The sequence below is a fragment of the Engystomops pustulosus genome, chromosome 3, assembly GCF_040894005.1.
Source record: "Engystomops pustulosus chromosome 3, aEngPut4.maternal, whole genome shotgun sequence".
In the NCBI taxonomy this organism is placed as follows: Eukaryota; Metazoa; Chordata; class Amphibia; order Anura; family Leptodactylidae; genus Engystomops; species Engystomops pustulosus.
In genome coordinates, this window is record NC_092413.1 from 87,794,335 (window position 1) to 87,821,539 (window position 27,205).

Sequence of the window (27,205 nt, forward strand, 5' to 3'; positions counted from 1 at the left end):
GTGCTTTAAATTGTCAATGTAATTAAGGAATGCTATCCCACAAAAAAGAAATGTGGTTGTTCGCAACATGACACCTGAGAAGAAGGAAAAGCAGGAAGATATTTCCACATGCTTGTGGTAGTTCGGGTAAGTGTATGATAAATGCTGCAATCGACTAAACATATGCATAATAACTATAAACCTAAATATAACAGTAGTCAATGGAGAGGGTAGTTAAGAAAAACAATCAGGAGCTGAGAGCGACATAAACAAAGCCTGCTGGAGGTGAGCAAGAAGTTTCTATCTTACCCCAAGTGCAATATTGACATTAATACTGGTCAATAAGTCTCTATAATAACTTATAGAATTCTGCTGATGCCGAGTTAGATAAATAGATTTTCCTCTACTCTTGGTGTGGAAGACATCATGAACATCCCTTGTATGTGATTCTGCTTAAATTAAAAATAGAGCCTGGAGAGGGTTAAACTTCTAAGAGAATGTGAAATACAAGTCATATAATGGTCAGGAATAGTGTTAAGTGCATGTTGTATAAGGTGTGCTATTTTTTCAAATATATATTTATATATCAATATATAGCTGTATCGGTCTTTAAGTATGTGTGTGTGTATATATATATATATATATATATATTTTGCATCACTGCAGTGTGTATCCTATGTATCCCATGTCACATGCCCTGTACAATTCTTGACTCTTCCTGAATACCATGAGTCGCTTCCTATAGCTCTTCCTCGTTAAATGTGGCTATTTGCACAGGAAATGGACAATTTAGCCAGCCTTTTGTCCAACTGAACAGAATAACAAGACCCTTCAGCCTCCCTTACAACACTAGAGACATTTCTGTGAAAAGAAAACATACAAGGCAGCTGGAGGAAGCAGAAAAAAGCCAGGTTTTAAAAAACAAAGGACTGTAACTACCCTAGAGAGATAAACAGATTTGTTCGGCTACTTAATAGGGAAGGGGGGACTTGGCTTGAAGCTTGTATATCAGTGAAGCATTGATCCCAGCAATACTATTGCAAGCTTAATGGTAGATCACTAAAATTTAGCAATATACATCTATTTATAGTTCTGCAGCGGTTTCTTTAAATGTAAAATAAAGCCCACTAGGTCAGAAATGCCTTTTACTCATCAGCAGCCATTCCTGTCCATAAAGTGGCCTGAGATGGAGGGTTATGTGAGCAACTGTCCATGACCAATCAACCTCCCAGGACCTTGTGATTGCATTCAGGAATACAATCTTAAGATCCTGGAAGGTAGATTGGACATGAAAAGTTAGGATCACATGACCCTCCAAGGGGTGGTTTACATTTCAAGAAAGCAGGCAGAACTTTTAATAGATGTATATTGGTAAATTACCTAATATTATGCCCCTAATAGCACATTACAAAGTGGCCAACCGTTTTAAAGACTTCATATCTTAGCATATGCTTTCTTCAATGAGAAGCAGTAACTTATAGACCATAGTAGAAGAATATATGCCCATGTAAGGTAAGGGACAGATCAGATGAACAACCTATTACAGTTGCTAGAAATAAAAATACATGTTATTTTCTATTATACAAACATGATATTTTTCAGCATCCAGTAGCCTGCAGGTACATAATCTAAATGTAAATCCATAGAGAATAAGAGCAGGGTCTTGTGCTTGCTTCTGGAGCCAGTAAATCAGGTAATGAAATGATTGGTGGCAATGGAACGTTCATGCAGTCAAAATATCGGATTTTTGGAAAATAAGAGGTACATGGCGTGAATACAATCATTTGCATGCTGCGTAGTCTGAAAACAATATGGCACACAGGATGACCACTTCCACAAAATATGAAGGCTTTCCATGTCCCAGAGCTTGCAGGCAGTGATGGATTTCATTCTATCAAGTGCGCGGCTTCCTGCCTACTCTGTGTAATAAAGATAAACTGAGCTATTCTAAGAGATTGTAAAAAGTGTCTTTTTTGTGTTAAGTAGATGTCTTATGGCGTATTTGTGAAGCTGTAAGATGCTAAATGGCATAGTAATTACAAGTAGGAGTTTGTCGGAGCCAGGCAGTAAAATCAAATCTTTTTAGAAATAGTAGAGTCACTGTCATGCAGCAGAACTAAAGGCGCGTGCCTTGAGGCGTCTTTCCATGAGATAAGATTTGTCAGGCTTGTTTATTGTTAAAGCAGTAGAGAAGTTGTGTAATTATACATAGCTAGAACCAGTATGGGAGAACACAAACACCTCCTGACAGTTACCTATGTGTGCTTTTAGTATATATCTTGTTAATAAGCACATTAAGTAAAGGCAGTTACAATGCAGGGGATACTACCCATGCCAAAAATTATGTTCGCAGTTCATTACGTATATGGAAATAAATGCTAAGGATAAGCTTTCTTTTGGAATCTATCTAATATGGAAAAATGTGAACAACTAAATTGAAGATTATGTAAAGGCATCACTGACTGCAGCTTTGTAGGAGATGGAAGGCAAACACCAAAGCAACGTTCAGACTCACAGACTTCTGATGGATTCTTAAGAGAACCCGTTTAGTACAACGGTCCACAGTGGCTGCCCATTTTCTTTCTGCCTCTTCCTCCTCTTCCAGTAGGCACCGCTTCTCAGCCTTGCTAAGGGTCCTGTCACTGACAGGCCGTACAAGATGAGTCAAGTTCAAGTGACTGTATAAACTTCTCTCCACCACATAGGTTATGTTGAATTCACTGACTGTGCGTCCCCTTGGCCTTCTGTTTGGGAAGACGCTGCTGCCTCCTTTAGTCCGTTGGCGAAATATTTGCTGCTCACAGACGGGGGAAGACGTTCCTTTCCTAGCTGGTCGCTGGCTGAGAAAAGCTCTAGCACACGAGTAATTAGAATCGAGTTTCTTCAATCTGATCTGCTTCCTGATATTCTGTACCTCCTCCAGAGAAACCAACAGGTGATGTTTGTGCCTGTTTCTATCATAAAAGCAAACACTCTCTGTACTTACCCCATGACTTAAGGAGCCAAGGCTTTTTCTTAATTCTCGTTCTGTCATGGAACGGGAGACCTTTTGGGATTTTTCATCTTCAGGATATGAAAAAAACGTTCCAATCTTCTTGGGGGGTTTGATAAGGCCCCGACCTTCTGTTTTGCTCAGTGTCTTTACGAGTTTTCTGTTAACACTCATAGTGTCAAGGTTTCCAGATGAAGGAGAGATAGAAAGTGGACAATCTTCAGGATAGGTTTTCTCTTGTGACTTATCTCTACATTGTGGCTTCTTATGAACTCCAGAATAAAGTGCTGATTTGTCATCTACAACAGGAGTACTGTGAACGGCGTCTTCTAGACCTGTGTAAAATGACATCAAATTAGAAGACGACTAACATTGTCAACGTGTGCAACAATTCCAAGTATATCTTTGTAGTGTGTAATCAGATTTGCATGTCATAGCTCAAATGATGAAACCCTATTTAGGAATTAGATAATTTACAGCAGTAGGTAAGGTATGGTGATATGTTTAATGAATCTGTGATGTCACTGTGCCATGGAATAGCATAACCTGACACACCAGATGCTAATTGTAATAAAAGCACTATTATTATTGTACTGCAGCAAATACAGCGGTACTGGACCATTAGTTGTACTTATAAGACACCCTTAATTTATCACAATTTACGCCAAATAAACAAGGTAAAGCAAACATTTAGTCAATTTTCATTTTGATTCCTTAAAAACCAGATATTCAAAAGTATCCCTTTTATCTAACCTGTTTTTATTCTCAGACTGTAGAATTAATTTTTCTCAGTGATTATTGGGGCAACTAACTTGTTTGTACTCGAGTCACAACATTTAGTGATTTTCTGTACAGCATCTCTAAAGAGAGTTTTTCAGGCTTGCTCTGTGCATAAACTGTTATTTTATATTCTGGAAATGAGGGGGCTGCTGCATAGAAAGCCCATACAGAATTAACACACATCATTACAATTATTAGGTCCAGTGGCCAGAGTAAAAGGGAGTATAGTAGTTTGTATTAAATATAGATGATGACATAGAAATGTTTTGAAAAGCCCATTCATAAATTCCCAAAAATATGTACATCACAAAAACTAGTTCTTTTTGCTCAAGTCAATTATTGGGAATAGGCATTCCTACAATTATACGCTTGTGTGAATTGCTGTAACATCAGCTGACTGATAAATGACTAAGAAAATGCTCGTTTGTCGATCACATGTCTTGTACAACCTCAGAAAACAGGGTCTATGCTGCCGACAATGATGCAAACTGTGTGGAATGAATGATCGCATTAACATGCAAATGGGAATGGTAAAGGGCCTTTATCATGAGTACCATGTGCTGGTGACTTGTCCTACCCTTGATCGACACACGTTCTTTCTCATCCTATGTAAAAGAGCCCTTAGAATTGAGCAATAAAACTATTATTGTTGTGGATTTAGAAACAACATGATATGCAGTGTAGTGGATATTATTAGATATAACACTACCCAGTTAGTTTCTATGTAGTCAGTAATAAAGACTAAAACTATGACCCGGTACCCATCATATTCACCTTCTGTATTTGGCTTTTTCATTTCTTCAGCTCTAATAAGTTTCTTTCTCACTCTTCGAGTAGAGTTCACCAACTTGTGCAGCCTCTTGAATTTGACTGACTCCTCAGATTCGTCCTCAGACTGTTCTCTTGACTATGGGAGAAGGAAATATATACACACATAGATAGATACAGGGCTACAAGGTTTTGGAAGGCATATATGCAACATACTAATTTCTAAATTCAGAACTATCCCATTTAGGGTCCATTCACACGCGGTATGCCAGTCGTGCAGGCATACCGCTGTGTGCTGGAGAGGAGGAGGAGGTGAGCATGCTCTATCTTTTTGCGGTGTGTGGCCCGGATCGGTGCCACACATGTGTGGCACCATATCTGCGCCGCGCTGCTATTGCCGTCTATGGGGACGTACATGCGGCCATGTGAATGTGCCCTTACAAATACAATTTGTCAATCAAACCACTTTCATAAATCATAAACTGAACATCTGAAATAAACCTCTAAGGAGAGAAGCCCACATTCAGATACAGATATATCAAGAGGGATCTTGTATGGGCAGAAACCAATATTTAGCTGATAAGAGATTTTTTTTGTAATATTTTTCACACAATTACTATTCTTATTATGTGTTACACCATAATGGGGACACTGGCTTCTATCCTCTGTTATACCTCTTCCTATGCCATGTTAACAGACATATCCATTTTATCAGAAAACCAAGGACTAGGAAAACTAAATCCTAGTGAACTCTAGTTTCATATCTAGCTTCACATGCAAAGGTGCAGATTTATTAAAGCTTAAAATGTCAATCATGCTGAGGTTTTTCAATGAACTCCTACAAATACTTTATTTAGAACACATTAGATCTCTACACTCACAGACTAAACCTAACTGGTTAATAGGAGGCTCTGAGCCTATCATAATACAGAAGAGATTCTCCAACCACAAGTCACATGTTTATTTATTTCCTTTACTTTTACATTTGATCAAATGTGCTGCATCCCAGATGTTCTGCCTCTAGAGCACAATATAATAAAACAATAACAGAAATATGCAAGTCTTCTCCAACAGCAGTGACAGCAGATGGAGCAAGACAGAGCAGCGGTCCTGCCCATGAGCCAAATCATATACAATACGATACTTCTGCTCCTCCCCTAGAGGAAGACCATGTCCGGAATGACTTGCATTGCAAAACTATTCCATTATGTGTTATTCCATTACACATTAATTGTATACTTCTTTATTAAAGTATACTGTACATTAGAATGCATTTCATACTAATTAAAATGCATTATTATCATCATGCTATACTACTGACACATTAAATAAGTTTCTCATATAACTTTACAGCTCTCAGTTTCTGCCAAAAAGGAACTTTTATGATGTCAAAATTCTCTTGTATTGTGTATTTACTAGATGCACCTATTACCCATGAGCGAGTGTGATGCATTTACTCGCATTGTCAGCTTGCCTGAATGTCCGGCCTGAACACTTATCGACCAGAAATGAACTCAGCATGTCAGTTAAGTTCCGTTCTCTGAGCATTCAGGCTGGCAAGCCTACCATACAAGTGTGATACAAGTAAATCACATCACATTTGCTCATAGGCAATAGGGCTTAGTCTCTTCTTATCTGTGACTGACAGCATATCATTATCATGCTATCATTGTCATTATCCTGAGTAGAACAGACAGGCATTCAAATGTCATACATGGATAGGCTGGCCCCAACAGAATCAGCATCTCCCATCTTTACCTGATTGATTCACCATCTCAATCCACCAGGGCTGTGAACTCGGTAAGACAAACATCCAACTCCTACTTCTCAATTTCCCTAACTTAGCTCCACCAAAATGGTATACAATCCCAGGGGTAGATTTTCTTTAATAGCCCTCGGTTCAGGATTATCATCTCATGGCCATAGGGGGGAGAAGTTATATGAAAGGTATATCATTTGTGATGGTGCTGTAGGGAAATTGAATATTTAGTTGCAGTTTTTTTTCTAGAGGAGAGCTGATTTCTGTAACTGCAAATGCTTCTAAAAAATCATGCAAGTGATACTGAGGGGCGGCAGGCTCAATAGCTATAGTTAATTGAACCAGGAACCCCTTAGGCTCATTTGCTTGATTTATAAAGTCCTTTTTCGTAAAAAAATTTTTTAGCACAGCTGGAGAGAGCCTTTGACAACAATTCCAACAATACCTGTATCATCCTTTTAGCTACTTCCTATCCTGAGATATAGGTAATATATAGCTAATATAGCTAATAGGTATAGGAGGCCATCTGTAAAATCCTCTTAGCTTCTCCAGAAGTGGGCGACTGAGGGCACAATCAGCTTAGCCAATCTGCAGAGCAAGGCACGGAAGAAACAGTGCTGACAGCACAGAACAAGGAGCTCTACATCATACAGTAATCTACTACACCACAAAGAAAAATATATATTCTGACATTTCCAACTATATTAACACCTACATAGGAATAAAAAGATAAACACATGGTAACATCACAGTACTAGTATATATACTGTGTACTGTGATATGTGTGCAAGATTGGAACCATTCATTAGACTGTTTGTAAATGGATGACCTAAAGCATTTGATCGGTCACATGCTTGTGACATCACTCAAGCTCCTTGAGTTTTTTTACACGCTGCCAGCAATAATGAGGCCCGATATTTTCCTGCACCCACCCGCTACATATCGTCTCATGGTGCCCCACTAAACAAGATCCACCCACCCTTCTCTCCAGTATGGATACTGTTTCCCATTGCAACCAATATAAACAAAGTGTGACAGAGCAGCCAGGAGGACAAGATAAAACCCCTGCTGGCATGCAAATGGCTGGAGATAGCTAATGAGAGTAAATTAGAGAATTGCTCATATTAGCTTAGTACAGAGTTAAGCAAAAGGTTTTATACTTTACAGTTCTTTAATTCCTGGAAGATTTCCTTACCATCATGAATCTACATAAAGATGTAGAGCTGACTGTAGTTTTCTCCTGCCTGCCTCATCCCTACAATGTTTTTGGTTAGTCCATAAAACTAGACACTTTTAATCTCTTAATGAGCAGGCTTGAAAATACTTTAATGACAGGGAATTCTGAGCAAATTTTGTACGTATTGGTTTAAGGACCATAACTTCTTTTTTTTTTGCATGTTACCTTAAATATTTTTGTGATACATAGGGCTCGTAAAAAACCCTAGATGCACCAACAACCACAGTACAGCACAAAATGCCACCCCAGAAATGATAAATGACACATTACAGCAATAAATACCACCCCAGAAACCAAATACTGCATTCAGAGCAGACAATAATACTGCAGACCCCAGAGCAGATAATAATGGTACTGGAGATTACATAGCAGGCTTAAAATACTGGAGATACCCCCATAGCAGACAAATACAGGTGACCCCAAAGAAGACTTACAATAATGCTGGGGACCATGGAAGATAATACTAGAGACCTACAGAGGATAAAACTAATAATACTGGAGACCCCCAGTGCAGACAAATATTGGAGACCCTGTAGTAGACAATAATACTGGAGACCGCATAGAAGACAACACGGGAGACCACTAGAGCATAAAACTAATAATACCGGAGACCCCAGAGCAGACAAAAAAATGATAAATCCTCTCCTTTCCTGACTCTTCTTCTCCTCCCTGCACCACACTGCAACTTCCTCTCTTTCCTCAATGTACTGATCTGTGTCCGGCATTTGTTGTATGTGGTGGTATCAGGATCCGGAGCAGAACTGCACTAGGAGCAGGAGAGGACAAAGAATCAGTGCAGTACATACCAATCCTGGGTCCTCTCCTGCGGGTGTTCTACTCATACAACTAGTGTCAGGAGACAAGTCACAGAGCGGAGTGGCAGGAGAGGACCTGGGAGCCTTGAGAACTTTACTCCCCGCTTCCTAGCCTCCTGAACCAATGAATGCTCCCATCATTTATGTTACAAAGGTTATGGAAGTGCTCATTGGACTCTGGCTGTCAGCGGGGTGCGTACCGCTACTCATGGTTTGATTGCCTGTATGTGGCCTGTCGGTGCAACTTGTACACCCCTGATCCCCTTTTAGTTGAGTTGAGATTCTCTGCTATAGATTAGAGGAAGAAGGCACTCTGCATTTATCTCAAGCAGTGCTAGAGTGACCACGAAAACTGGACTGTGGAGTCCAGTTGGTGACCATTTTGGTGCAGCTGGAGTCAGAGTCGAACTCCGGGAAATTGAGGAGTTGGGAGGTTTGGCTTACCGACTCCACAGCCCTGGTAAGAAATGGATCACTTACTTTTAGACTGGTGGGTGTCTGATACCCAGAACTATTTTGATTCCCTGCTTTATGTATCAATTATAAGGAATTTCTTAAAAGGGTGCTCAGGAACAGGTTTATATTTACTTTCTATGTAGAGATTTTAGCACGATGAAAAAATGTTCACTGCATAAGGTCTCATATAATTCAGATCTTGAATATAGGAATGGGATAAGGCCAGGTTAAAGTGAGCCATCCATCTCTCTTTTACAATATCTGGATTTCATTCCTTAGTAGTGAATATTTCTTCCCAGTTGGTAAGGCAACTTGATGTTATATGAAGTATTTCTTTGAAAGGAAAAATTCTATAAAAACATATTGGCCATATTAACCAAGATCAAGAAGTATGATATATAAATGTAAATGGAGATGTTTTCACATGAAATAATTTTCAAAACTCTCCTTTGGAACAAAGAAGACTGCATCTAGAGACAATAGTCAGAGACCAACACATTAAGGAACACATTGATATCTCAATCCATATTTCGAGGCTCTTTGATACATCAGACATAGCTTCACTGTAAATCAATGTCCAACACATTAAAGAGCCTTCAAAGTATACTAGAGATGTCAACCAAAACAGAGAAAGTCGTATTCCTTTTGAAGAAGAGAACATTAGCATATATGATAAAGAGTGTTCGACTCTCATAACAACGGAATCTCTCGAAAAACAATCAGTCATTTCTCATGGGACAGTTGTGGTATCAGTATATGGACCTAACAGACCAAATATATAGCAGTACAGGCGGTCCCCTACTTAAGGACACCCAATTTACAGACAACCCATAGTTACAGACAGACCCCTCTGACCTCTGGTGAAGCTTTCTGAATGCTTTACTATAGTCCCAGACTGCAATAATCAGCTGTAAAGTGTCTGTAATGAAGCTTTATTGATAATCCTTGGTCCCATTACAGAAAAAAATGTTTAAACTCCAATTGTCACTGGGGCCAAATTTTTTTCGTCTGGATCTACAATTATAAAATATACAGTTTCGACTTACATACAAATTCAACTTAAGAACAAACCTCCAGATCCTATCTTGTACGTAGTACTGTAGTCTTTTAGACAGTAAGTTACAAAGTTTAATAGTAGATAAGCTGCCAATGAGAATGTAGTAAGGATCTAATTACTGTACTAGCAACACTACAAATAAAAAATAAGCATTCAGCATTCATAAAATAGGAACATGTTATAAATTATTCATCTTGGTGCTCGGTTATCCATGCCCTTAATTGTTAATCTGTAGTAACGTTAGGATTTATCTGGTGATCTAAAGGTTTTATTATATGTTACCATATGTGATGTTAATAAAAAACAGATTGTACGTCAGAAAGCCATGGGGACCAACTGCGCAGTCATGACTTACGAAAACACTGACACAATGGTTTCCTGCCCCTCCTACATTAGACCTGTCACTATTACTAACCATTACATATCCAGGTCCATTTACTACACCCTCTCCATTGGAAAATGAATAGAAAATATAATGCAACATTATTTAGTTATATAGAAAGTGACAGATTGGGTATATCCAATAAAAGCATTTTTAATCAACTATATAATAATACTAATTGTACAGTAGCTGCTCACAGCTCTAACTAAATTATAACAGTAAAGTCAGTTTGTGTAGATCATGTAAAACAATCCAAAAGCCTCAACATTTTAGGTAAAGCAAACATTTCCACTATTGAATGGCACAACTTTCGTAATAGTTTTGGCTAAACTGAATTCTGTAATGCAGACTGTGGTGCCCGAGTGTTTCATTTGGGTTTTCCAAGTTAACATTACATCAGATTTTAGACAGCTGGCTTCTTACTTTTCAACCAAAACAAAGCAACCAATCCAATACACAAAATTATACATTTAAAGAGAGAGGAGGACATTTTGCTGCCAGTGGACTAGACTGAAAGCTGCGAGAACGTTGGCATGTTTCCCAGGGTGGAACCTCTCAGCTTCTCTTGGAACAAGTGTATCCTTCGCACATCTGCAATGCTCTCATAAGGAAGAACACAGCCAATTTTTTTTGCTAGGGGGATGGGGAAGTGGTGGTGAAGGAGAACGGGAGAAAGGGAGAAACATTTGCAGTAAATATATTGTACATGAAAAAGAGTTTTATTCAATGGTGTACTCCATCACTGAGCTGAGATATTTGGTTATATGGATGAAAGGTATCTTTAAGAGGGACTTCTTCCTACTCAAAATAGACCTCAAATACATCCATTAATCAGTAGTCAGATCTGATTAATGGATACACAATGTAGGGATAGCATAAGAATCAGGACATGATTCACTACTAGGGAGGGACATGCTCTGGAACCACAATGTTCGGCTAAGATCTTCTTCCCTGCTGAGTGTCTCCAGTGACTGAGGAGTCTTACAGTAACATGACTTTTAAATAAGGCATTTGGGTGACAGTTTTGATCTGTCTAAGACCAGATGTTCTAATATTCCTGGACAAGACCAAGGAGGTCCACATTAGAGAATGAGAGGTTTTACATTCATTGCACCAGGACATTCTTTAGCAGTGGACTCTGATACATAGTATAGGATGTTGTATGTAAGGCATGTTTTATGTGTCCCTACATCTTCCTATGTACAAATGTGAAAAATGGCATTAATTGTGGTAAAAGTGCTACGGAATATGATTGGGCTATAAAAATCTTTTTATTATTAAGCTATTTAGCCCATTATATAGTATACTGTTGTACTATAGTGTAAAGTCATGATTAATTTACTTCACACAAATCATCGTGTTGGTGTATTAATATTGTGTAGTTGCACCTGAGCCCAATTCATTTTCTTTCTACAGCTATAGAAACGTTTCTGTAAAAAAGTTCTCTGCAGCCTCTTTAAGCAATTAAAGGGGTTGTTCCATGTTTCATTTTAATCGCCTCTACACGTGATAGCAGATAACAATGACATTGGTGGGGATCCAACAGCTGAGACATCCATGATCTACGACAATGAGGCCCCATTTCTCCCAATCGATGGAGTGCAGCATGTCAATGAGGTGCCCTGCCACTCCATTCAATGTCTGTGGTATGAGCAGAGCTGGGCCAGTGCTCAACAATCTCCAGCACTCTCCTAGAGGATAAATTACATTGTAAAAGCACTGCCAGCACTCCTCAACCTACTGCTTCATCAAAAAGGAGGACAAAGACCCCTTGTTCTTGTGATTGGTGAGTGACCCAGCTTTTGGATATCCCCCCAACAGATTATTAGACCCTATCATGCAACAATTAAACATGGGACAAATCCTTTAACTTTACATACATATCTGTGGAAACCTACAAACTCTGTGGCGCTCTAGAAGATGAAAAATGTCTGGAAAATGTTTTTCAGCTCTTTTATTTTTAAAGGTGAAGGGGTCTTTACATTAGAACAGTGCTTTGCGCATTATTTTTACCAGTTATTGTATATTATTGTATTTAGCAAGTATCAAATGTAATATAATGCAGCAGTTCTCACAACCCTTTTCATATTCAGAGGGTTATAAAAGTATTTGTTGTAAAAAATGTAAGCATCACACATGCCTCCATGGTATCGTAGTAGCACTTATACAAATCTGTGTGTACAGTATAGTAAAGTGTACACAGTGCATAAATGCATTACGGTACAGGACCTTCAATGAAATGCAGAGACTATATGGCATGACATACTGCACTGGTTTACAATAATGATACCCCATTTAACCCAGTACATGCATCGTGAAATGCTATAGCCATTTATATCAATCCGGTAGTATACAATTAACAAAGGAAGCAAGTAATATGGACATCATCCACGCTAGATACAGCTGCTTTGAAGAGCCAAGACGTGCTCCTATATTCTGATCCAAGAACATTTTGGAGTACATGTCTCTAACTGCAGTAAGTCCTCTAATACAAGGCCTCTTGGCAAAGAAACACGTCCAACTTCCGTGAGAAAGTCATCAATCCAAGAAAAACAATTGGGGATTCAATAATGGTCGCTAACGTAAAACTTTACATGCTTATACACATACTTGTGTATAATGTCAAATGAAAATGTCCTATTGTTATAGCACAAAAAAGACAGTGATGTACACATTTCTAGTAATAGTAAGCAGCAGCATTATATTACTACACAATACAATGACTAGTGCAGTGCTATATAGCAAAATCAGACCTTGTTTATTCTTATTTATATCCACACATGGGTGAGTATTTCTCACATAATACCCTAACAATAACTAAAATAGAGGCCCATGATGCATGACCTTAGTGGGGATGAGAGTCTAAATGGTGGAGGGACAGTCCTTATTTTGTGCGATTCTCATAAAAATTTATGGAACTGGTGAAAATGCCAAATGTTATGATTGTGTTATATGGTATTTGTTTATTTTAGTAATGTTGTTTTATCAGGAATACAGATTTAGGTGTTTGTTTACAACCGAAGGCTGAAAACTGCTTTTGGCTCATAAAGCACATTGGAAATCTGTATCTGGTGATAAACCTGGCATCTGTTGAATATCATCTACTAGTGGTTTTATCTACTGACTGCAAACAAAAATCCACTATACAATTATTATGTTTGATGATCTGATAATTCTCAAACATTTAAAAAAATGGTTGTGTTTTATATGTCAGCGACCAAGATAAGTCAATAGTGACTGTCACTTTAAAATCATCCATGAAATGCAGTACCGTAAATTCCCTGGAAGAGCTTTTGGCCCAAAAGACAAAGAAAAAGAAATTCCCTTATCTAGAAAATGCTACCAAATACCAAAAATATTGTGCTAAGAATGCAATTTACTTTGTATCATTTCTATGGGATAAAGATAAGACAAAACACAAGATTCTAATAGATCAGTTACAACAATAGATCTTCGGGTGTTGATTTCTTTCCTCATGATAGAGAAGTATTTTATCTTAATATGCTGATAGCATGTACAACATGGGGATAGAATGAACATATACACAAGATGTAGCATTAAATGGAAAACTATCATAATAGTAATGCATTCATAAAGAAACACATAAAACTATGACAACTATTCATTTTGGCAAAATGTAGGAAGACTGCGACAGCATAAGCCATTAACGAAAAGCAATTAATTGCTATACTGACCATATACAATCTAAGTACTGTACATACTTGGAAAGAATCCATTTCAGAAATGACTGATGGAAACAGCAGCACACAAGAAAACATTGCCTGAAGTCCATTACATGTCCAGATAGAAAGTTCTCACAGAATCAGAGAAAAGGAATGTATCCAGTAGACAAGTCCAAAACTCCAATCAAAGCTGCATTCATGAGAATATGAGGATAGAAGAGTACAACTATGTCAGTCCTGCCTACCCCACTATCTGAAAAACTGACTCCAAACTTACCAGCTTCGGCATTTAGGAAGGCGATCAATTCTTACTGAACTCTATAAAATCTTGGTCCTTTACAGCGCTGCGGTCCCCAAACCTGTGATTGAGCACTTTGTGAAAGCAAGCAACATGTGATAGCAATCCTGCACACGCGACCTCTTCCCCAAGTTCTATTATCAGACACATAAAAGGTTTCAGAGCCACAGCTATTAGGCTAAGGGAGGGGGAGTGACATGAAGAAAGAGGATGCTGGACTTCATTAGCCGCCTTCTGCTCTCAGACTGATCCCCGGATCCTCTCCAAGCTCTGCAGCTTGTGAAAAAAGGCACAAGTCATCAGCTTTAAGCAAATCTTCTATTCACCACAAGGAAAAAAGGGAGTGTTGTATATGGCAAACAATCCCCGTTTTCACTGACGAAGGCTAGCTAACCTCTTGCTGGCCTCCAAAGCCTTAATTGCTGTCTATGGAATTTTAGAGAATAGAAAAAAAAAAGGAATACAGCTTCTAGAAGACAAAAATGGGCTTTGACCCTTTAAATGCTCCAAAACAAAGAAAATGCCCCCAAACAAGCAAAATAAAGACAGTATATTCTACTTGCTGGCATATTCTATAATTATGGCAAATTCATCAGCTTAATACATTTCCGGTTAATGAAAACACATGTGACCTACAGTTGAAATAAAATGGAAAAAAAAAAAAGTAAAAAGACATCAAAATAAGTCGATAGAATGTCATACAGTTCTCATACACTTAGTTCTAAATGCTGTCATCTCAACAATCAATTATTTATTAAACTGAATAAAAATGGGGATAACAACAATATAAATTGAATATTCTGGTGACAAGTAAACTAAGAAGCAGTACTCAATGACAAGGAGCTGCTGCAAAAGCAGACTTGTGATTCCAATATTATTTCTATAAAATTCCTAAAAAGTTTTTGGCTGAAAATTGCAAAATGGATTGAATTTTTAAAAGAACAGATTGAATGGGATGGTTCCCTTGTTTCGTGATGAGGTAGAAAAACTGAGCCTGAATAATATGTATATAGTCTATACAAAGAAGGGCTCATTCAGACATCCGTTTTTCACCTCACTATACTGTCTTGATCCCCATAGAGAGCATATTGACCTATTATTGTTTATGTGCCTATTCACATGTCCATTTTTTTAAACTGACCAGCAGTCTGCTGTAAAAAATTGTAGAATTGTAGCATACAAGTTATGCACAGTCAGTATTTTGTTCTCAGATGCTGCTGGGGAACCAAATATAGTTATTTATAGGAAAAGTTATATATAAAGGTTCTTTACAGTTAGAGTAGCCAAACTGTGTAATTGCCAACCACGAGTCACGCTCAAGTGTTCCGTTTGAGTGGCATTTTGACCCAATCACACTTAATTTTACACTGAAACACATGTCAGCAATGCAAAACATGTGGTCCTCATCCTCGATTACATGTGCTTCAGTGGCAATCTATATGCGATCAGCCCAAGCCCCTCCCTGTTGCATTTCAAAACGCAATTCAGACGCCACATGTGAAAGCTGCCAAATGGGTAACAATGGCAGGAATAGATTTTAAAATGGCTTTCCTACGAAACAAGTCTCATTGATGAGACCCCCACAGATCACGAGAACACGGGGACTGATGGGATCTAAGGTAACTAAGCCTGACCTCTTCTCGCTGGATAGGGCCTAACTTGTTTTGTGGGAAAACCCCTTTAAAAGAAGGTATATAAGAAGGTGAAAGGATGATCTTTAAGTCTTTTTTCAACCCATGTATCTACAGTATGTCACTGATATGGATGAAATGTACTAGTGAAAACAGCTTTTAAAGAGAACCTACTACCACAATTCTACCTATAAAGGAAGAATGGGTGCTAGCTGCATGTATGGGACGTGAGGATAGCCCTTTTTAGAGCTAATCCTTCTCAGATGAGGGAGCATAGCTGCGAGGAGCTGCACGCCGAAGATGTCAGGGTAGGAGGAGCAAAGAGGCTACTGGGGCGTGGAGTAGCCGCAACGTGTAGCCTCATGTCTGGCTACTCCACGCCCCAGTAGCCGCTTTACGAAATGTACATATTAGGGCAATAAAGATTTCAAAAAGATAGCGGGTACGTGAGGATTAGCTCTAAAAAGGGCTATCCTCACATCAAATACATGCACCTTCCATCCGTTCTACCTTTATAGGTAGAATCGTGGTGGTAGGTTGCCTTTATCAGGAATCTCTCAAAACAACCAACCACATTTCCATAAAAAACTCAAATGACAGCTACAAATGACAATTTATATTGAGCAAAAAGAAGTATCAATCACACAGTTGTAACAATACCTCCCACAACTTTGCCTACTATCATGCCTTACCTGACAGATCATAAAAGCAGAGGATGTAACCATTGACTGCAATCACAATTGAAGGAACAAGAGTGCCATAGGTCAAGCAATAGAGCAACAGGCAAATAATGTCCTCTGTGAACCAGGAAGTTCAGAGGGCAATATGTGCAGAGTGAACATTGGATTTCTAAATTAGATCAACCACTGCAAGTATTCTTATAGAAATGTAACACATGACAAGCTTCTGCTTCTTATTACAAGCCTTGTACTGGGCAGGTTTTACAAAGGGTCAACTGTTTTCTTTTTAAACAGCTCCACATCCATCCAGGGGCCCTATATGGTATTGCAACTATCTGGACAAGTAATAAAATTAGTCACAGCTCATGTTTAAAGGGAACCTGTCACCAGGCAAATCGATATTAAACCACAATAAGTATCTTGTAGGGCTGGGCCCTCACAGCCGTATCTCTACATAAATGCGCCTCCCTGTAATCTCCAGCGAGCATGCACTGTCATCTGTGCTCCAACCCTGCAGCATATACGTGGAGGGAAAAAGGCGCACTGCGCATGCACGAATATTGGGACAAGACTGCAGCGGGCTAAGTAGTGGACAAAAAGCCAGGAGGCAGGGCCTGCTGCGGCTACAAACAGAGAAGGAGATGCAGTTGTGCAAAGATGCGGCAGAGGGGGCTGGTGCCTTTGTGACTGCTTTGCCTGAAACCCCACCCACTTGACTGGAAGCGGACCATAAATATAAGTTTCTATCTGCAGGAAGCGGTCACAATTTACAAAGACATGTCTAGCACATGGGCAACCGGCCTTAAAAGGTACTTATTGTGGTTTTATATTGATTCACCTGGTGACAGGATCCCTTTAAAGATAAGATCCTAAGCAGACCATCTGAAAGTCATTTCTTTGATCTTCACCAAATTCAAGCTGCATGTCCACAAACCTCAGATACAAGTCAAAGTAAATATGAATACCTTTCCATGCAGATACACAACAGACAGTACCCAACCCATTTCTCCGTATCAAGATCCTGACCGTCTTGGCTGTCTGGATGTCTACCGTCTAAAGGCAGCACCTTCAACAAGCCTCTTTACAATTATATACTTTAACACCACTAACCGTGTTCATCCAATAATACTACTCTATGAGCGCTGTCCGGTCTTCCCTTGTTTGCCTTCCTATCCTTTTTTTCCATGCAGATATGTAGAGGATTTCACTTGCTTAGGATAAACGGCTTGATCCCCAACCTTTCTGAAGAAATATCTTTAGCATGCTCCTAAATCTGTGTGGTTCTGCACAACATATTCAGTGTAAAGTCAGCTGGAAGCATGTTGTACAGGGGAGTCAATGGCTTTGTACTAGCAAGTATTAGGTACTATGTGTGGCCCCATATGGTGCGTCTTTCTGTTCTCTACTGAATTATGAATACAAACGCCTTGAGAGACAATGATACTGCCCTAATTTGACAAAAAAATACAGTGCTCCTTTAAATCTATGTCTTCAATGTTACGCCTCAGTATAGCTTCATATAACAAGAGGAACCACAAGAGCTTGTGGCTTTAATGGTAGTCAGAAACATATTTAGCCCCAGGACACACTTTGTAGTATAGGTGTGGACAAATGGACTCAATGGGAGAATAAGGCTTCCAGTCATAAGAAGGATGTTAGTTTTTACAGGATGTCTACTATGTTTTTAATCATTCCGCAAGTAAAATAATCCCTGGTTTGGCAGAAAAGTGAGCCTCTCTTCCTGCACAGACAGGAAGTAAAAGCACCGGGACAGGAAGTATGCTCCACACAATAACTACAAGAAATTATACTGAAAAACCATTATTTTCTTTAAAATAATATGAGATTCACACATTGGTTGTAAGCATTTTCAGGTTTCTCTCTATATATACGGTAACTTCATTACTGATAAGAATAACCATAAGGAATCAAGTGTGTAACTACATGCTATGTTTCAGCATTTACATTCTGACCCTCAACTCTCTCTCCCTGTTCCCAAGGAATTTTATTTCTACAGCAGAAACCTGGTATGTGACCATGTATAAGAACATATGTTTTCTGTCCCCAAGAGTGTTTTAAATGTAATCCACTTTAACAGGAAATATTTTCTCTGAAAACTTCCAGTGACATCAGTTGTTCAGAGTAAACCAGTAAGTGAAACATCTGCACATATTGAAACGACTGTACTATATACTTATGACTAAATGGAATAACCAGTGAAATCATTTCAGTTATTCCATGCCAAAGGCATAGTGCCACCAGTGACTGCCTCTGTCTTATGCAAGAATACCCATGTTCTCTTTGCAGCCAACGGCAAAATTTGGCAAATAGCAAATGGAAAGTGGCATTCACCAAATATCCAGTTGAGCCAATTGCAAGCGGTTTGGTGGAAGCACATATGCACTCGGACCAAGTCCCTCCCCATTGCATTTCAATTGAGTTTCAGAATGCAAGTGAGAAGCAATGTGTGAATGCATCCCAATAATGATGTCCAATTCTGCTAAACAGCAAAGGTAACAAAATGTTGCATAGAGTGGACAATGCTAAAATAAATATGCTCATTATTAACAGGGAGTGATGTGAATGGAAGCAGAGATTAGCCAAGGACAGGGCTGTTGTGAGAGGGGGGTTAGTACTTGGGGTTAAATAAAAAAGAATTGACACATTTGCCAAATACACTGTAAGTGCTGTGCAGCGTACAAGTCATGCAGAATGTGTTATTAAAAAAATTCAAGCTCAATAACAATATTATACGATATTCTAACAGAAAACAGAAGTTTCTCGTGTATCCTTGAAAACTGATGTTAAGCTCCATCTTTAAAGGAAATCTACCATCAAAAGCAAACATGATAAACCAGGGACACTTACTCATAAATCGTGGTAATCTCCTTATGTTTGTTATCCATGGGCTCTTTCCTTAACTAAAATAAGCTTTTATAATTATGCTAAAGAGCCCGAGGCACTATAGGCACTCTGTGATCTACCTTTACAGACTGCTACACTGTCTCACTGCAGCAGAGGAAGTTTGCAGTGTCCTTAGCTCTCTTTGCTGATTTGCTCACCAGTCCCTCCTTGCTCCTCTGGGTCAGTACTGTAGTATTTAACCAGAAGCCTACTAAAGCTTATACGCAAAGCAGATGGGATGGGGCAGAAATTTAACAGCACAGCAGTTTTAGGAGACTTCCACAGTGTTCTGAGCCCAGCTACAATACTGGAACATAAATCCACTTAGTCACAGTTCTGCTGCTACTAACAATATACACAAATATACACAAATACACAATATACACAGTATTTTGCATAGTCAAAACTACTGATTGACCCCCTTTATGCTAGGCATAGACATTCTTGTTTCTGTGGTGTTTTGATCATCCAGGCCTTTTGGTCTTCCTCTCCAATGCATTGGTTTTACCAAATAAAGGGTATGCCACTCAATCCCTACCCTTAGCTGATTAGCAGGGGATTAAAATTTTTCAGACTAAATCTATTCCTGATGATATTCCACCTAATTTGCATTGTAACTGATATTATATATAAATAATATAAACACTAGGAGAGAGAAATAATTATACATGTGTAACCCTGCAAAGGCAATGATTGAGTTAACCTATGGATCTATAGATGCCTCAGAATGCAGAAGACAACCAAATAGGTGGGACTCCAAACCAAACATTTATGGCATAATGCACTACAAGTGAATTGGATAGAAGAATCCAATGTCTGCTCTGACTTTCTATTATGTTGTTTTGAAAAATTCAATAAGTGATTTCAGAAACATTTAGTTTATCTCAGAAAAAGGCATTCATTTACAATTTTTTTCTTGCGACATGATACAGGGGTCGTCGAAGAAAAGAAAAATATGGCAGCTTTTTTTTCCCCAAAAACAGTGCCACACCTCCACAGGATGTTTTGAGTACTGCAGTGACAGATGTGGCACTAATTCACATCAAACTAGACAATGGTCATACATACAAGCAATACACTCACATTACAATTGGAAGACTCGTCACAGGGTGGATATGACCCATCAGCCCAATCTGCTGAATCTTGGGACCCTTGTGTCTTATTCTGCGACTCATACTCCTTCAACTGCAAAGAGGAAGACAATGACATAGTACAGTGTAATAGCAGCAGCGCGCCATTTCCAGCAACATCTCTGAAACTGTCATTGCTAAACCAAGAAGTGACGTTAAGATGCATAGTTAAGTGAGGTTAAGAAGCAGGAAGCAAGACTAGCTGGCGCTCATCCACATAGTATTGGAATAAAGAGAATATAAAATGTTATGAGGCGTGGAGCCTGTACATGCAGGATCGCTTGTCAGCAATGAAAAGAACTGCTACATATACAAATATTAAAGAATAATAAATGTATTCACAATTACTGGTAAGATTGTAGAGGGCGCATTCATACCTAATGAAAGTCAAGTTATAGTTTATGGCAGGGATTCATATAAAATCATATCACCCGCATTCTTATAGGAACATGCTGCCGGCTAAAAACATACTCCCTTCACTGAAAATTCGGGGAATACTACCTAAAAATAATAATATGGGGGCAAACTGTAGTTAGAAGTCAGCAGTATAGAGTCCCAGCTTTTACAGGGCATTAACTCCCAGCCTGCGGCTGTCAGGGCATGCTGGGTAGTGTAGTTCTACACCTTCTGGGAAATTATACTACTTTTCTAGTGAATAAAGCAGCCATGTTAAGAATGGGGGGTGAGTACCGACTGTCCAGAAGAAATTGGTGAATCGGTGACCGCTCATAGTGACATAAATACAAACTAAACATGTCTAAAAGGTGTCCCATAAAGATTATGACAATAGGAATATAAGTTTTCATTCTTTTAGCAAATGCAGTGAATTAGCAATGTAAATATAATTAGAAACTAGACGTGTGACAATGAGATCATATTTACTGAGATGACACGAGTTCTTGGAGGCCCATATCACAAAAACTGATTGACCTCACAACTGAATGTTTGTGGGTTTGGTGAACAGTTCAATAAATAAAAATTTCAAGCTAGTGATATACAGGGCTTAAACCAGGCTAAGAGAGAGGCTATATAGATAACTAATAGTAAAGATGGTAAATAACTGCTCCTAGCTATAACAAAATAGAATGGGTGAACAAAAAATATTTTATATGGATCTCTCTCTCTGACTGTTCCTGACTGACTGTCTTTGTCTGTCTCTAATTGTTGCTCACTGACTGTCTCTGACCGTCTCTGTCTGCAGCTTTAATTTTTCCATAGCAAAATATAACATTAAATCTTTGTGATGTATTTATGCTATAGGAAAAAAGTTTCATAAATCTGATAAATATCTATCTATTAAATTTATGAAAAGTTAAAATAATAGGTCTAGGAATTAAATCATTATAAAGATGTATTTTAAGGGAACCTATCACCAGGAATGGCATTTATACCTAGAGACAGGATCCTATAGCCTAAGCTATGCCTATTTTAAAAATGCCATTGCCAGCAGCATGAGCAGAGTCCTTGGAAGGGGGGGGGGGGGGGAGCAGTTGCAGCCTGCTTCACCTCATGTATTCTTTCTCTACTCCACACATCTCCCACCCTCAATGCACATGACAAGAAGTGAGGAGGAGTAAGAGAGCTGGATGAGTTTGGAGAAGAGAAGACTGAAAAAGGCACAAAGGATGCATCTTTGTCCTTTTATACCAAATTAAGAACAATTGGACAAAAACTAATAGAGAAAAGAGTGCGGGGTGATCTTCATTCTAATCAATATGGGCAAGTATAACATTGTCCAAAGTTAATCCTAATATAAAAACAATGATTGACTTTGGACACAGCTATCAAGATCCAGCAATAAATACTTCCTTGACCATCAGAAGGCCAGGTTCACATGGAGGGTAACCTGGTAGCTTGTCATTGTTTCAAGCTAAACATTCAACACTGGAAAACTTGCTGTGATGTCTGCAGGCGAGCTGCAGCAAAAATCAGGCATTTTTTTGTTACAGTGGCCTGTGGTACCACATGCTTGAAATTCTGCAATGCCCTTGCTGTGCCAAATGCTCTGATATAAGCCTCTTTTCTTTCGGTGTTAAGCTGTCCATACATATGTTTGTAGACCTAAGTTACAAGGTGTCAATATCATCTAATGTGCATAAGGTCCTTTAATAGATGTCAGGGAAATAAGGATCAAGCAGATAAATTCTATCTGATCCTTTTGTTACCACCAGAGGTGTCTACCATGACTGTTTCCCCTTCCTATAAACGAGTATGGGAGAGTTGGGAGTTGAGGAGTATTGCTGGCATAAAATGCCCCCTTTAGAAAGTCCAAAAAGCTGCAGTGATATGCACAGTGCTGGAAACTTTCACCAGATTTAAAGCGTGTCTGGTGGCACTGGTATTCATTGAACTAGGAATCTGGAATTGCTACACCTCTATATTACAAATGAAATCATGTACAAGTGAGAACAGGAACCTAATGTGACACATAGGGGGAGATTTATTATACAAGCGCCAGTGTATGATAAAGCCAGGCCCCGCCACCCGCCGGATACATCATTAGGCTTAGACTGCACGATGTATCCACCAGCGGGTCTGGCTAACGGCCAAAACTACGCCGGGTCCGACCTGGCATAGTTTTCAGTTAAAATCAGTGAACATTCACCGGTGAATGCCCTCCCATTCCACAGGCCCACATGGCGTGGAGGTGGTGTAGTAGCTCCAATAATCACAATTTCTTTCATTGTGCAAGAAATGTTGATTATATCATTACTTCTACACAGATTTATCATACACTGGTGCTTTGTGTCCCAGTGCATGATAAAGTCCCACCAAAGGGAATAGATCATGAGGTATAGAGCTCAAGATGTATCTACTGGCCATGATAGGATGGCGGACAAAACCTTTTTGCGTAAAAACTAAAGTTTTGCATAAAAACCTGCAAACATTCAGCGGTGAATCTTTGCTGATTTTTATAAAGTGTTCAAGCACAGGGCAAGAATGCCCCATGCCAGCCCACTCCGGTGATGTCTGCACCCCTTCACACCAGCATCACGTCCACATGGTATTGAGGTGACCTAGTCCCATAAATAATCCCAATTTCTTGTTAAGCACTGACAAATCTCCCTCATGGAGCAGATAGATCAGGCTTCTCATCTTAATCCTGAGGGATAAAAATGAAGTTTACATATTTTGAGGATTTCCTAAATTCATATTAAAACAAAAAATCTTACCACCACAAAGCCATTTCTTATTACAATAGCAATACACTTTGGTAAGTGGTCATACTGTAACAGAAGAGGAGAATAGAAAATCCTACCCTGGCAAGCGCCTCCTCTATGGTGATCATTTTTTCCTTCACCATCATCATTAGTTGTATTCGCTCTTCATCACTCATTGTGATCTCACTGGCCACATAACCAACATCCTCTCCTGGAGAAAAAAGAAGAGAATATATTAATTCCAGCATCTCTCTTACTTGGAGGACATGTAAATGAACTGTTTACAATGGGACATGACAGGTCAACTAAACTTCCTTCCATTAAATAGAGTATGTCGACCGCCGCTTTGTGCTTTTTAAATCCCCTCTAATTCCTCCAAATCATCTTCTTTTCAGAAAAACAATTGTACAAACGCTTTAACGTCTCAAATTCACAATTAGCTACAGGAATGTAAAAAGAGAAATCTTGCAGAAAAAAAATATGGGAATATTTTGATTGATGGGAGTGTGACCTACTAGACATTCACCAATCCTGATGGAGCAAGAGGTTTCCTTTTGGAGTTTACCCTGTACAATTGTGCTCCTGGTCATGTACTGCAGGGAATTTCCACAGCTCAATTTTAGTGAATTGGGATGCAGGAAAATGTCTGCAAAAGAGTGGCAGCACTTAAAGGGTAACAAAACTATTTAAAAAAACTGCATCCATGAATAGTGCAGATGATAAGAGTAAACTTCATAATATGCTATATTGAAGAAATAAGTTCCTGTGCCCTTCTTTTTTACCACGTCTTCCATATTTAAGCAGTTTCTTAAAGGGAAATCTACCATTACAATCAATCAGGGACACCAACTCAAAGATCCAGGCAAAATGACTGTGGTAATGTTCTATGTTACCCATGGCCTTCTTCCCTCTGAAAATCAACTTTTAAAATTAGGCTAATGAGAACACATATAAAAGTAAATAATCGGCAAAAATCCTATACATGCTAGGTATCACTGTGACCCACAATGCCTGTCATATCAAAATATAAGAAAGATTATTCCTGGCCGTGAACACTGTAACAGTATACAGCGCCCAATGTCTGAATCGCCACTTTTTCACCATTTTTCCATCCATGAATATTTAAATATAAAATTATCAAATGGTCATATAGGTCCCAAATTTAAGTTACAACATGATCAAGTGCCACAAAAAATACCACTTTAGATAGGTCCGTAAACAAAAGTGTGAAAAACTTTTGGAATGAGTGGAGTAAGAAACAGAAATGCAAAAATGAAAAAGAGTCCTGTAAGGGTTAATGAAGTTTATAGCGAAGTTTACTTTTATCATGTCCAAATTTTTATTTAAGAAAATAGTATTAGTTTCAGGTTTAATTATGTTTTAAGTGACATTGAAGAACCTTCATTGTAAATATTAGCTAGATGAATCCATAATGTAATTATGCTATAATATAATTTCATAGAGAGGCTGCAGGACCTCCCCTATAAACTATACACAGCGTGTGGCCTACGATTATTCCTGCCTTTGTACAGCTATATGAGCACAGTTCTCCCCCAATATTTTCCCTGTTGCTCAGAGGCTGAGCAGTGCTTCCCTCTGCTGGATAAGAGATGCAGTGCAGCAATGCAACCTTCAACTGCAAAAGGAAATGTCTGAGCAGAAACTTATACAACATCAGAAAGAAGCAGAATATGCATAGAGCAAGTGCTTCCACAGGAAAGAAGAGGGATCTCTGCTGGTAGTAAAGAGAGTGGAAGTTGTGGTAGCCAAGCTCTCCGGCAAAGCACTAACAGGACGGTATATTCATTGTGTGGATGTGAAAGACTATACTGCGGGGGCAGGAAGGGCCACTGGATGGAGTAAAAGGTTTCATTGTTCCATCGCTCTCCATCTACTACGTCTTCTAGAAATGTATTAGCAAAATTGTCAGGACTTTAGCATAACCCCACATGCATTAGCCTTCCCTTAATGACGTAACGGCCCCATTCATTTGCCCCATGAGCCTGGGGTAGTCTACAGATCTATACATTTCTCTTTGGATGGGATTTGCGTCAGCAGAAGGCACTTACAGATAGCAGAGGACATTCTCTCCTCAATATACTGGTATTACAGCTTGTATGTATGTATGTATTCATTCATCTTATGGTAACATGTTGACATGAGAATAATTTTATGTATTAACTATCCACATAGATGTTCATACACTGTGTCCCATGGCTTTGCTCTCCAGAAAAGAGATGTCAGCTACATGCAGCTTCGTGCATATGTTACATGCCTGTCTGCAGTATTACATTTATATCATATGTATAAAAGTATTAATAATGGATCATTATAACCATCAATAGCAGGGGCAAAACTAATCTTAAATGGAATAAGCATAATTCATACCATACCGTGTATAATCCCTCTTCCACTTAGCACCCTTATAAATACCCCCGAATGTGGCCCACCAGCATATAATGTCCTCCTTTTTGTTGCCCATGTGCTCCTCACATATAATTCTTCATTTTATTTATCCCTCCTCCTCCTCCCACTTAAAACTGCCTGTCCTTTGTAAACTTTCCATCCCTTCCCCCTCTCACACTGAGCAACCCCTCCAGCATCCTCACAAAATATGCCTCCCCTATCAAACTGTGGCTCCATCAACTCTCCCTCATACTGTGCCACCCCACGTCCCACTAATATTGTGACCCCCTCACATTGTGCCTCTTCCTGCTCCCCCTCATATTTTGGTCAAATCACATTGTATCTCCCCTAGCTCCCCCTCATATTGTGGGCCCACGACCCTCCCACACTCACTTTGTGGCCCCCACACATTTTTTTCTCCTCCCAGCCCCCCCCTCACATTGTTGCCCCCCCAACCTCCCATATTGTTGCCTTCTCATATTGTGCCTCCTCCAGACACCGGTCCTATTTATTTCCATATTTTCCATTTATTTCCAGTGTTTGCATGGGTTTCCTCCGGGTCCTCCAGTTTTCTCCCACACTCCAAAACATACTGGTAGATTGATTAGATTGTGAGCCCCATGGGGACAGGGACTGATTTGGCAAACTCTGTGTAGCGCTGTGTAATCTGTGTGCAGTATAATTAAAAAATAACAAACAGAGTCACTTACCATGCCCTTTTACCTCTGCAGGAGTCCTCTCTTCTCTTCTGTTTTTTCTGCTGCTATGTACAGCTCTGAAGCTGGCAGGTGCAATGATATCTTCACATCGCACCTGCCAACACAATGGAGATGTGGGGAGCAGAGAGATTCCTGCATCATCACCATTACATTCAGCTTCTGGAGCAAGTAGATAGAGTTGTACTCCAGGGTCACACCACTGGGGGAAATAAGGTATGGGCATAAACCTAGGATTGCCCTGCCGGAGAAGTGATGGTTGGGAGGTATGATTTCACTTAGAGGTAAGCTGCAGTAGTTGTTACTGTAAATTGCGGAAGGCAAAATAATTTTTAAACTCTCTTGTCTAGATGGAATGGACCCATAATAAG

The 27,205-nt window shown here is 39.2% G+C and overlaps 1 protein-coding gene across 12 annotated transcripts in view; it reads right to left on the bottom strand.

Moving 5' to 3' along the window:
* The window catches only part of SASH1 (SAM and SH3 domain containing 1), a 568,005-nt gene that overhangs the window by 29,560 nt on the left and 511,240 nt on the right, over nt 1-27,205 (bottom strand). For 8 of the 12 annotated variants that reach the window (XM_072141330.1, XM_072141337.1, XM_072141335.1 and 5 more), the window contains 4 exons: nt 23,811-23,923; nt 20,505-20,606; nt 4,526-4,658; nt 2,495-3,306 (listed from right to left, as the gene is read on the bottom strand). In XM_072141330.1, coding sequence (XP_071997431.1) covers nt 2,495-3,306; nt 4,526-4,658; nt 20,505-20,606; nt 23,811-23,923 — 1,160 coding nt within the window. The remainder of the gene's footprint in view (nt 1-2,494; nt 3,307-4,525; nt 4,659-20,504; nt 20,607-23,810; nt 23,924-27,205) is intronic. The other 4 variants (XM_072141338.1, XM_072141340.1, XM_072141332.1 and 1 more) reach the window with 3 other exon arrangements.